The sequence below is a fragment of the Ursus arctos genome, chromosome X (assembly GCF_023065955.2).
Source record: "Ursus arctos isolate Adak ecotype North America chromosome X, UrsArc2.0, whole genome shotgun sequence".
NCBI classification, from domain to species: domain Eukaryota; kingdom Metazoa; phylum Chordata; class Mammalia; order Carnivora; family Ursidae; genus Ursus; species Ursus arctos.
The window spans coordinates 10,245,339-10,258,198 of record NC_079873.1 but is presented as its reverse complement, the minus strand read 5'-3'; the positions used below and the strand labels follow the sequence as shown (position 1 = coordinate 10,258,198).

Genomic DNA, 12,860 nt, shown 5'->3' with positions numbered 1-12,860 from the left:
ACTTTTTTTTTTCACAGATTTTATTTATTCATTTGAGACAGAGAGATACAGAAAGAGCATGAGCAGGGGGAGAGGCAGAGGGAGAGGGAGAAGCAGACTCCCCGCTGAGCCAGGGGCTTGATCCCGGGACCCGGAGATCATGACCTGAGCCGAAGGCAGATGCTTAACCATCTGAACCACCCAGGCACCCCAAGAATCACTTTTTGTCCTTAAATATTTGTGACCCCCCACAGGGCCTAATCCCTTGTGAGGTTTTGTGTGATTCCGAGACATAAGTTGGCCACAGGTGACCTTTTGAGCTCTTAGGGATTTTAAGATTGTGACCGCACTGTTACCAGGAGCGTTCTCTGAGTCAGGCACATTGGTAGATGCGTATCTTTCCCTCCAGTCCCTTAGGATGTGAGAAAGAGAGTCCTATTAGCAGATAGGGACCAGAGTCCCCAAGAGGCCACTCATTACCATGTGTGTGAGGAAGCAGTGGTTGGAGCCCAAGACCAGGAGCCCTTTCTCTATAAAACCCTAGGAGGTAATTAGAACAGGACTTAATCCAGAACGTTCTAATTCTCTGAAGTACTGAGCTTAAAATGAGCTGACAAAGAATATTGCAGATGTCATTGGGAGGACAGGAGTTTTATCCAAGATTCAGCAGGCCAGGGGGTCGCTGGCCAGGTTTTCAAGGCTGGAGCTGGGTACCATCATGGAGGGGGAGCCTGTAGTCCCTCTTGCTTGTGTGGCTGCGGTGACTACTGCGCTCCGTTGGTTTGAAAGGGAAATAACCAGAAAGAACAGCAGTCTTGGGAGAAGCCAGATTTCCACTGTAAATAGTGTCTGCCCAAAGTGAGCATTCTAAGGGGCGGGGTGGGGGGACTTCATGGTGACCATAAGGAAGGAAAAGGCGATTTGGATGAGTTCTGTCGACGTCAAGAACGGAGGAGACTCCAGCGTTCTCGATTCCTCCTGCCTCGGTGATCAGCTGGTACGGAAAGGTTGCATTTCAGTCGTGCGTTTTTTAAACTCCTCGTTTCCTTTAACTATATGGTAAAAGAATAAATGCTGATATAGAATCTTTGCTGGAGATAGAGACACTGACTCTTTGCCACCTGAAATTGGCAGTGAACAGCAGAGCTGAAATGGAAATTGGCAGGTACCACTGGATGTACCCAGGCTCAAAGAACCACCAGTACCATCCCGTGCCAACCCTGGGGGACAGGGCTAGCCCCTTGAGCAGTCCAGGTAAATACAGCCTCGGGCTGAATTCTAATAGCAAGTCAACTGTTATCTTTAATATTATCTGTAATGGCTCTTTTAGTGTGGTGCTATTTTATGTTTTGTTTGATGCATTAATTTGTTCACAGGGGCGTGGGTGGAATTGGCCCTTGACGATTTTTTTTAATCATCTTTTGTTTTTCTCTCCTCCTCTCCATTCCACCCCATCTTTGGCCTCTTTCTTCTCCCTCCTTCCCCTTTCCTTGCCCTCACCTCTTCTTCTCAAAGGGAGCAGTGTGCAATGACATAAAGCTTTGGGTTAACTGCGAAATTTCCAATGTCTGAACCAATAACAGGGGGTGGTGGTGGGTGTCACGTGTGTCCTCCTCCACGGCACCAAGAACGGGTCTGGGGCGCTCAAGGTGCCTTGGCTCCAAGAGGACCGGGAGTGGCCCCCAATGGCTTCCCAGCCCACTGCTTTGCAGCGCTCTGTCTGAACATCTTTGTCTTTGAGAAGGAAAAATCCAAGCCCATGACATGAGGATCGGATAACTGTGTACTCGATCCCATCAGGTAGGTCCGTTGGATCTGGTTTCCAGTTTCCTTGCTCACAAGGAACACTGGTCTCAGAACTGCTAGGTGCTAGGTTGGAGTGAGATGTGGGGGCCCAGAAGCGGGGAGAACGCCCACCCTCCCCATTCCCAAAGTCTACATATATCTTATGACCCGGCTCGGTCAGCTAAAACTCAGATGACTTCACGTTATTTAGAATGTGGATAGAAGGGGAAGGTGGTGGGTCAGATAAACACAACAGGCTTCAAGTATTGCTACGGTTTCTCGTGATTACTTAGCGATACTCCTCCCACATAGTTGCATTGCCAGCTTTTTCAGGAATCAGTCAGAAATGATCGTGTGGAATCTACAACTCGAGAAAGAGCAACCCTGGGGTACAGTGTAGGACACGCATTGAGTTACACAGTCTAACACCTATCATTAATTTAAGAAAACTTTTTCTCGTAAAACCCAGATTGTGGCTTCCGGTTAATTAACATGAAATCCAATTTCGGGTTTCTACATCCTGAATTACCCATTTCTTCTTTTGACATATGGCTATCAGGCACCAGCTGCGTGTGTGTTTGCGCGCACGTGTGCACGCGTGTGTGCGCAGTGCCAGTTAGAGAAAGTGAGCAAGAAGTGACATAGACATTTGTTCTCATAGATCGTTCAAGGAATGGAGAGGGTTCTGGAATCTTGATTGAGAAATTGCTGTTAGACGTGGTATATTCCAGCACGCATGAATCCCAGCAACATTATGCTGAGTAAAAGAAGCCAGAGATAAGAATCAGCTATTGTCTGATTCCATTTATATTACATTTCCAGAATTAGCAAATGCACGGAGACAGAACACGGATTTCTGTGTGTCAGAGGCTGGAGGACAGGGAGAGTGGGCAGTGGAGTGATGGGAAGGTTTTAAGGTGACATTGTGGTGACATTGTGGTTACATAACTCTGTAAATTCACGCAGAGCCATCGAACCGTACGCTTCACACAGGTGAATGTTATAGGTAAACTGTATCTCATGCTGTTTTTAAAAACTCACCCCCCCCCCAGCATGATTAGATGTGCGCAGTTCACGGGGGAACGGGGAGGAGGGAGGTATTTGGTACCAGGACAGGAAGGCCTCCAAGTTACCAGAAACTGCTAAAAGAGAATGATGTTTGTCTTAAAAAGTGTATTGGAGGACACCAGGCTGGCTGGAGATGGAGAATAACCCGAAGCGTCTCTCCTGGACTGTGTGGGGGAGAGTAGAGCGCAGGGCCTTCTCAGGGGCAAAGCCTGTCGGCTGCTAGCTGTTGGGCACGTGCTTCGAGAGCCTCGCCGCGAAGCTTATGTGCTCCTGACCCCGCAGGTGGACCCCGGAACGCGGGCCTTCTAAGGAGCGGTGACAGCTGAGAAGAAAAACAGAGGCTTTATTTCCCACCCCCCGAAACTTTTGGGGCCTAATTTGTTTCAGAATTCAGAAGAGTTTGGGTTTTTGAAAAGTAAGGTGGGACACACACCCCGTGTGCCTCCCAATAGCGCCCACTAGGCCTGGGCGCCCCCCAAATCCGCTGCCTCCATCTCCGTGGAGAGCCCAGGCCTGGGAAACGGAGCCCGTGAACAGCCTCTTGTGCGTTCGGCTCAGGTTTGGGCACCAAGTAAGCTCAGCTCGGAACCGGTGTTGTTCCCAACCGAGCTAGACAAAAACCCCAAATCCCATGCTTTCAGAGTTTGTGGAATCCTGGGATGGTGGGGGGAGACAGGCCGAACTCCGAGGGTATCCCACTGCCGGTGATACTTCACGTGAGAATTCCCTGAACAAGCGGGTTCTGGTTGAGGGGGAGAAAACAAAAGCATTAAACCTGCTTTCTAGAATCACCTTCCCAGATCCTGCAGTGGCCTTTACGCGCACAAAGTTCGACCTTTCTGTGCGTATTGACTACAGTCATCGGAACACACACGCCTCTGGGGCGCGCGCGCTGGGGACAGTGTGTGGCCGAGCCAGCCGCACGGCCCTTACACAGCGCGGCCCCCGCGAGGGGACCAGCCCAGCCATGTGAGCGCCTTCCCAGTTGCTTGGAGATTTTGTTGGCTCTTAAATCAACGCAGTTGCCATTCTGTACTTAGATCCCAAAGCAGATGGTGTGAGGGGAAAAAATAGAGAATTCCATATGGCTCTGGTGTGTTCCCCCCTCTCCCCCCAGAGTTCTCAGTTTCTTTCCGGGGGGGAGGGGCGTGGAGGTTTCCAGAGAGGCTGAGCAGATCTTTGCCGAAGGAAAATGCCTCTCCCACCTATGCGGCGGTGAACGCAGTGACCCCCTCCCCCCTGCTCCCCCAACTTGCTTCTTCCCCACTGGAAGAGTCAAGGCGGTTCCACTCTGCTTTGCACACCTTCATCCTTTCACGTCCCTCGTTTTTGGTGTAACTTCCCAGGAGAATTACAGTTTTAGGACTCGGAGAGTTAAACCTTTGCCATAGGTTTCTTTTTTTCTTCCGTTTTCATTCTGTAACCGCTTTGGCCAGGTAATGTGCACATCGTGTCGAGGCCTGCAGGGAATCCGAGGCTGGGGGCCGCGTGGACGACCCCGCGCTGCGCTGCCCGGGGGCCGGGCCCGAGATGGTGGCGTTCGTGCCGCAGCTGCCTTTGTCCGAATGTGGTGCTGAACGTAGGGCCGTTGTGGGGCGCAGCTTCCGAGCGTAGCCTAAGAGCGGCCAGATCCTCTGCTCCGAGTGTGATCTGTGGCCCCGCCGACTTGGCCTCACCTGGAAGCTTGTGACAAATGCAGAGTCTCAGGCCCCAACCCAAATCTGCTGACTCACGGTTTGCATTTCAACAAGATTTCCAGATGGTTCCAGTTCAGGTTGAAGTTGAGAAGCACTAACTTAGAGGAAGGCCCAAGAGTAAGAAGGGACAACTGGAAAGGAATTGAAGAAGTGGTTTTTATCCTCCGGAGATCTAGAAATCTCTTTTTCTTTGGAAAAGGCTGAGGATTGCTTCAGGGATTCACTCTTCCCCGTCTGTCTGTGGAGAGGCCTCTGCAAGAGTCGCCAGTCACTGAGGCTCTGAGTCCTGGTTAGTCTGAAGGACAGTGACCTTGGATTCTCTCTCCGCCCGCCTGAACCTCCCCTCGTTCCTGTGTTTAAAATCTTGCTGAAGGAGAGTGGGGGAGGGGAAGCGGGAAAGCGTTGTGTCCTCTTGGCAAAGAGAGGGTGAGGAGGACGTTAGTGCGGGCTTGGGAGAAACTCTCGGATGTCCCTCGTCGTGTTCTTTAATATAATCCAGTGACTTGCTGGTTGCTGTTATTTAATCTGGGCTCTAAGCACATGGACCAAGGATGACCCTTCATGCACCGGTCCATCCGGGGTTCAGCGTTCAGTCTGATAGCCAAGCGGCCGCAAGATCATCCCCTCTGCCAATCACCAGTCCCCTCTCTGCCCATCTCCCAAACGCAAATTTTTCTGATTCTTGGTTTGAGATGGCCGTAGATCCTTCCAGAAATCCAAAGAGTGCACCCTCTCACGCATGGACCACCCTGGATGGTGTGGGGCGTGCCTGTGTGTGGGTTGAGGTGAGAGTCGAGCAGGAAGCCCGTGTGTCCACTGCTGTGATCAGGCCACGGCCGGGTTCTGGGTGGTTGCCCTGGTGTGACCCAGGAAGGCGAGCCCCCTCACACCTCCAGCCTGTACCCCTCTGGCCCCTGCTACTGGGTGGTTATTCTGTAGGCTCGCTCTTTCCTAACCCAGGCTTGGAAGGCCACTAAGTTCGAGGTCTTTCCTGCACATGCTAGAACTGTATTTCTAGGTCGGCTGGGAGGGCCCCTTATCTTTTCGTGTACGTCGCTGAGGCTCCGTCTGTGGTCGGGTGTCACCTGTAGCCGGTGGCGTGGTCGTGCTGTGTGGACGCTGATGGCCGGGCCTCCCTGCTCTCGAGAGTCTGGTTGCAGAGACCTTCTTCCCTCGCACAGCCTGGGCCGGGCAAGCTCGCCGGCCGACGGCTGCCGTAACTGCACATGGTGCGGCTTCAACCAGGGTTCACGGTGGCCACGGCGCAAGCGGGTCACAGCCCAGGTTCGCGCAGTAACGTGTCTGAGGATTTTTGGCGGCGGCGGCGGCGGTGGCTGGTTTAGAGTTCTTTGCAGTTGGTTTTCCGCCATGGATCAATCATTTCATTTTCGAATCACCTGCAGTCTTCACGGAACATGTGCCGTAGACAGCAGTTCACGATTTTATCGCTCATTTACCAAAGCCTATTATTATGTCAGCCAAATAGACATAATTTCTTGTTTATGAATGTTCATTTTTTTATCAGCTATCTTGTGAGTATGTGATTAGCGCTTGATTACATAACAGTAGCTGCCGCGTCCAGAACTCCCTTTGCCTTTTGGTCTCGTGGCTGATCGTCTCAGCCCAGGGTCGGCAAACAGAGAAAGCACAGATGAAAAGCACATTGATCAGTATTGAAGATCTGGAGCTTTCTATCAGACACAACATCTGGTTTTAGGGACACCAACTTGGATTATCCAAAGCAGCGATTCTCATCTTTTAGAAATAGTGACATCTGGTCTTCACTTCCTTTATGGCACCCCTTGTGTGCTGTGTTTCTGTTGGAGTTAATTAAAATGAATTGTGTTTCGAGACCCTCTGCCACCCTTAAGAGCTAACTGAGATACCGCGGGGTAGGAGGCTCGAGTCTGCCCACCTCCCCCGGCTGCGTCCTTTCGGGCATCCCTCCTGTTCACTCACAGATAAGCCACACACCCCATGGGTTTCCATGTCTGTCAGAAGCTTATATAAAATGGCTTTTGTGCTAAACAGAAATCTCTGCATCTCAGAGAGTCAGTTAGGTGGGATGGGGCTTGCATTTTATCTGGAAACTTCTGTGGACAGTGCTTTCCCCCGAGGAATAACTCTAGTGGTGAAAAGTGAGGCTGGGGAAAGTAATGGGATCAACATGAGCCTTTCTATGCTCCTGAAACGACTCTGTTGACATTCGTGTGCTCTTTCCCAGTGGTACTAAGCGGAGGTTATGGACATTCCCGGGAGGACTTGACTTAGCCCAAGCTGGTGATGCCACCCACCGCATTTTTTGTAAATAAAATTTTATCAAAAACCCGCCCCGCCCATTCACGTACAGATCGTCCGTGGCCGCTTTCCTGCCACAACAAGAGAATTGAGTGGTTGCAACCACATTCCCTGCAAAGCCAGAAATATTTGCTATCCGGCCCTTTACAGGGGAAGAAAAGCCTGCCAACCCTTGACTTGAAGTATTCGCATTCTTAGCCCACGTCCAAAATTTAATCTACTTACGGAAGGCAACACCCAAAGACTTTGCTAGTCACTCACTTTCCTGGGATCATCATCCAAGATCCCTCCCCTTCTTCGCTTCAGGCTCCAGAATCCTTGCTACCCAAGGGGACCCACTGTTCACAGGCTTTAGGCTAAAGCCCCGTCCTTCTTCAGAGAGTACTTCGGCTCTTTCTGGAAGCTCAGCCCCTCCAGTCTCTTTCAGGTCGTGCTCTCACTGTCACCGTGATAAACCAAGTCCTGTGAAATGCTGTCAGGGTGTCCTTTCATCAGCTGTGCCATCTGGTATACTTCCGCAAGGTTTCTGTTCTGTGAACTGGAAAGACCGTTTCTATTTTATTAAGTGTAATATTGGGGGTCATTTTTTTTTAAAGCTTTATTTGAGAGTGAGAGAAAGACAGAGCGAGAGCATGTGTGGGGAAGAAGGGCAGAGGGGAGAGAGAGGGAGTGTTAAGTAGACTCAGTGCTGAGCATGGAGCTGAGCAGGGCTCGATCTCATGACCCTGAGATCACGACCGGAGCCGTAGCCAAGAGCTGTCTTCCCAACTGCATGCACCATCCAGGCTCCCTGGGTCATTTTTTTTTTAAGTTTTTATTTTAATCACCCAGTACTCATCAGGACAAGTGCACTCCTTAATCTTGGGATGGGTCACAGGAATTTGGTATGTTTTAATAAGTTCCCCCAGACAATTCAGATGCGCTCTCATAACCGTGGTTAGGGAAATAGGTCCTCGTTAGGCCATCTTTGGCAGAGTGTCATTTCAGTTCAAAACAACTTTCTGAAGAACAACGTCGACTTGAAATTCAAAGGCAGCTTGTATGCATATTGGCCATCAGTATGCCCCAAACCAAATCAGCACATCCCTAGCACACTGCACTGCTGAATTTGACGCCAACGCCTCCTGATGTTCTTATCCTTGTCCTTGCGTCTTTCTGTATTAAAAAAAAACGTGAAAGGGTCCTGTCGTAGAGCTGTGGCTGCATATTCCTTATCTACTGTCGTGTGCCAAATTACCTTGAATTTAGCAGCTAAAAACAACATACGTTATCTCAGTTCCTGTAGCTCAGGAGTCTGGGCTTGGCTTAGCGGTCCCGGGGTCTCCAACGAGGCCGCCATGAAAGTGTCAGCTGAGGCTGCAGTCTCATCGAAAGGCCCAACCGTGGAAGAATCCACTTCCCAGCTCACTGCTGCGCTTGTTGGCAGGACTCGGTCCCATACAGACTGTTGGCCCAAGACTTCTCTTGATGCTTTGCCACGTGTGCTTTCCCATAGCTCCCTCAGGACTTGGCAGCTGGCTTGCTCGGAGCAAGTGAGCGGATGAGAGAGAAAGTGCCGGCAAGACAGAAATCATGGTCCTTGGAAACCTCATCAGGGAAGCAGGTCATTAGGTCCAGGCCACGCTCAGGGAGAGGGAATCCCACAAGGGTGTGAACGTGAGAAGGCACAGGGCCGCCTGCCACAAGCCGCATATGTGTTTTGGAGTGGAAGCGTGTCCTTCGTCCCCCAGAGTGTGCTCTTCTCCCCTTCATGACAATTGCCCCTTCACTTTCCTGTTACCGGGTAGAGGAGCCTGTGGGTTCTGCAGCCACAGGGTATGTCCCCCAAGCCCACCCCACCCAGCTGGGGGGTGGCTCCTGCCTTTTGCTGCCAGTCTTTTGTTCCCCAGAGAGATTTACAACCTCTTAAAATTACTGGTGTCTTTTGTGAACATCAAACTTAAGACACGGGTCTTTTTTTTTTTTTTTTTTTGAAGGTATACTTGACATGCCTGAGGCGCATATATTTAAAGTGGCCTTATTTGATAAGTTTGACATAGGAATGTGCCTGTGAAACCAGCAGCACAAGCCGGAGGGTGACCTGGCCATCAATCCACAAGGGCCCCGGGGTTCCTTCGTAAGCCCTCCCTCTCACCTGCCCTCTCCAAGCAACCACTGATGTGCTTTCTGTCTCCCTGGATTGGTTTGCATTTTCTGGAATGGCCCTTCTGACGATTTGTTCACATAAATTCCTTCACCGTTTCTCACCGAGCCATTCGTATAAAATGTGGTGTGACATTGACTCTGTTAAATAATAAAAATCCAACTGAGTAAATCGTAAAGATCCAATTGGTTTTGTTAGATGATTGATGAATCCATCGGCATCCCATTTAGCAAGTAGAGGGGGCTCTGAATATTTGTTCAAAATGGAAGGTTTTCATAGGAGAGTGGGGCAAGAAATTTTTAGCAGAAGGAAAGGATTGTTCCAGGCAAGGCCCTTCTTCCCTTAGGGGGAAAAGCAAGGGGTCTTATCATGCGGACGACCTCATCTTTCTTCAGGGGATGGAGAAGATCCCTGTGGCAGACTCTTTGGCACTGGCTGATTGAAAAAATTCCTGACTGACTGGTTATGACTGCATTTCTGGGAGAGGTCGAAATAGCAGATAGAGTAGGTGTTAAGCCCCTGGTCTGGGGACTTGGCCTAAGTGACGCCATTTTGGGCCTGCGGTTTTCTTATTAACAGTTGCTTAATGGCTCCAACCCTTGTCTGATTTTCATCCTTCCTGCCTCTGTGGAACACGCCCTGTGCCCTTTGACTAAAACTCTGAAAGGCCTGTTATGCTTGCACCCACTCCAGTCCCGCCTACACAGCAGGGCCGGATGGATGTCTTACAAGCACCCCTCAGGCCCTGTTCACTTGCCTGCTCACGAACCTGCCTCTGGCTCCCCTGCCTGCCAAGGGAAGCACACAAGCTTTTGGGCTGGGCGGGGGGAGGGCCCCAGCTGCCTTCCCGGCTTCTCCCCTGACGCTGCCCTGGTGTCTCCATAGACTCGGCCACCTCCTGAACTCTCCCCATACGCCCCGCATCCTGTTGGGCCTGCTCTCCGCCCCTACACGCTTATCCATCTGTCCTAACTGCCGGGGTAGGGAGATCTGTCCCTACCTCACTCTCCATGTCCCTGAGTCAAGTCCCTTCTCTCTTGTACTTAAATGATTTCTTGTGTGTTTATGTCCCTCAGCCCACTCCCAAGTGGGGCCCCGGGTGGCCCCCCCGGCATGGCGCCTCCCAGCTGCGATTCACCAGGAGGGTACAGATGCCGTCGGCCAGATGGTCGAGGAAGTCGAGTGCCGCTAAAGCTTGCTAGTGCACAGAGTTCTCAAGTTTCCTGAATACCCTGCAGTTCTCCATGCTTCTAAAATCTGTCGTCTGAACTTAGAGCTAGCTTCCCCTGCTCTCCGTCAGCCTCCCCGACTCGCCACTCCCCCGCGTGATGAGGCAAAGGGCCCACACAGTAATCTTCAGGAAAAGCAGAGCCAGTTCCCACCAAAGGCAAAGGAAGACACCAACAGGTGTCTGTTTCTTGAACTCGTTTATTCTTATTTTGTGAATATAGCATTACTTTGATAATAATTATCTTGTACGGCTCATGCCATATTACAAATGTTAGAGGCTAATCTATTTTAAGATTTTCACAACATGCCACAAATATGAACATTTCTTATTTAATAGATTTTAGGACAAGAATTTAAAAGGATCTGTTGAAAAGCCATTCCCTTTGCGTCATTAAAAATAGTTTCAGCATTCTTAGCGTTATACCATTGAACGTTAGGGTCAGTGACTCTGAAGAGGTCGAGAGAGAAGGAGGAAGCAGACTGGCATTCAAGTGATTTCTCATGAAGCGCTTTATCATTGACTTCATGATACCTTTTTAACGCCTCGTACCAGCGGTTCCCAGGCTTTCGGGTATTAGGTCCCCCTCACACTCTTAAAAATAACTGAAGACTCCAAAAAGCTTTTGCTGAAGTGGGTTATATCTGTAAGTATTTTCTGTATTAGAAATTAGAACAAATTTGTTATTAAATAATGAACTTATTTATTTAAAATAACAATAACGAATCCATTACATGTTAACATTGTGTTCAGGAAAGATAACTACTTTTCAAAACAAACAAGCAGACAAAACTTCAATGAGAAGAATAGTACTGTTCTAGGTTTTTGCAAATGTCCTGGATACCTGACTTACTGTCAGACAGCTGGGTTCTCTTACCTGCCTCTCCATTCATCCACAGGCATCTTGGGTAACTAGTTGTGGTTGACGTGCGGGATGAAATCTTGGCCTCTTGCAGATATGTAGCGGGAGAACGGAGGAATGGTTTAATGGCCTTTCCATATATTTGCGGAACAACTCCTTGATAATACACCCAAATTCAACAAGTGGTGGCTTCCTAAAGATTGTTTGTAAGGTGGAATCTGAAGCCATATCTGTGACCTTTTTTGGACTCTGTTCCATTCCCATCTGTCGCTCTCAATTGCACTTTGATTGGCTCCGTAGGCAAGAACGATTTTGCAACCTTACATATTGGTCATGTGGAAAATACTGGTTCTCTGAGTCGCGCAGATCTTCCAAATACTGACACATTTCATTAAACCCAAAAAAGCCCCGTTTGTTAATATCGCCACCAATTTCATCCAGAAGTCTTTCGAGTATTGGGAAGCTGGCACTCTCTTCTGTGGCAGGTACAAGTTTTCCAGAATCAATGGGTAACCACTACCATCAATGGGTTTCTAGCTCACTTCGATCATTTCTGAGAAAATTTCTGCCAGACACCCAAGTCTTACTAACTATAGTCCGTCTGTCACTAATTCAAGAAAAAACATGATGTTCCAAAACAAAAAAAGGTGCGAGTTCAGCTCGCAACTCAGTCACGCTAGAACTTTCCGTCAGGACCGCCATCTCACTTGAAGGTGCAGCGGATGTGCTTTATGCCTCCAGTTTTATCACACACACTATTCGAAAGGTGTATACTCGGGGGGGTTGAGATATGAGAAAATTAATAATTTCCTTTACTGTGTCAAGGACCTTTTTAAGTAAAACTATTTTTAAAAATTTTTTAAAGATTTATTTAGAGAGAGAGTGTGAGCGGGGGGAGGGGTAGAGGAAGAGAGAATCTCAAGCAGACTCCCCACTGAGCATGGTACTGACGTGGGGCTCGAACTCACAATTCTGAGATCGTGACCTGAAATCAAGCTGGAAGCTCAACGACCGAGCCACCCAGGTGCCCGCCCACCTTTTATTTTCTAGTTCGCTTTTCTGTGAGGGTGTGGTGGAGAATGCACTGCTGTCGCCGGGTGTGCTATGCGAATGTCAGCGCGGTGAACACAGTAACATCTTAGGGGCACCCGGGGGCCTCCGTCGGTTACGCATCTGACTTTTCATTTCAGCTCAGGTCGCAATCTCAGGGTTGTGAGATCAATCCCCGTGTCAGGCTCTGTGCTCAGCACAGAGTCTGCTTGGGATTCTCTCTCTCCCTCTCCCTCTCTCTCTGCCCCTCTCCTCCCTTCCGCTGTCTCTTTCTCTCTCTCTAAAAAATAAAAGCAATGAATCTTTGAAAAAAGTAGTACTATTTTAGTGCTATTTATAAAAAAGAGTTTTAACCTCGCAGACCTCCTGAAAATGTCTCTGGTCTCCCAGGACTGCCCAGGCCATGGCTCTGCCCCCCCCACCTCAGTTTCCCTTTTCTGCCCTTGGGGGGCGGGCAGAATAGAATGCCCTGGGGGTGGGTGAGAAATGCAGAAGCCTGTTCTCTCCCCAGACCTGCCTAAACAGAATCTGCATTTTAATGAGATCCCCAGGGAATTTCTAGGCACAGTAAAGTTCGAGAGGCACTGCTGCTTAACAGGGCTCTGCAAACTTTTCCTGTAAGGGGCCAGACGGCAAATTTCGCTGGCAACTACTCAGCTCTGCCTTTGCAGCTTGAAAATAGCCACACGCAGTACATACACTAGTGAGCGTGGCTGTGTTCCAATCAAACTTTATTTATGGACACGGGGG

The 12,860-nt window shown here is 49.5% G+C and overlaps 1 protein-coding gene across 7 annotated transcripts in view; it reads left to right on the top strand.

Moving 5' to 3' along the window:
- Window positions 1-12,860, top strand: part of GPM6B (glycoprotein M6B) — a 160,222-nt gene that overhangs the window by 122,411 nt on the left and 24,951 nt on the right. For 2 of the 7 annotated variants that reach the window (XM_044391904.3, XM_026478122.4), the window contains exon 2: window positions 1,114-1,233. The exons of the other annotated variants lie outside the window; for them this stretch is intronic. In XM_044391904.3, the coding sequence (XP_044247839.1) occupies window positions 1,114-1,233 (120 nt within the window). The remainder of the gene's footprint in view (window positions 1-1,113; window positions 1,234-12,860) is intronic. 7 annotated transcript variants of the gene reach the window in all.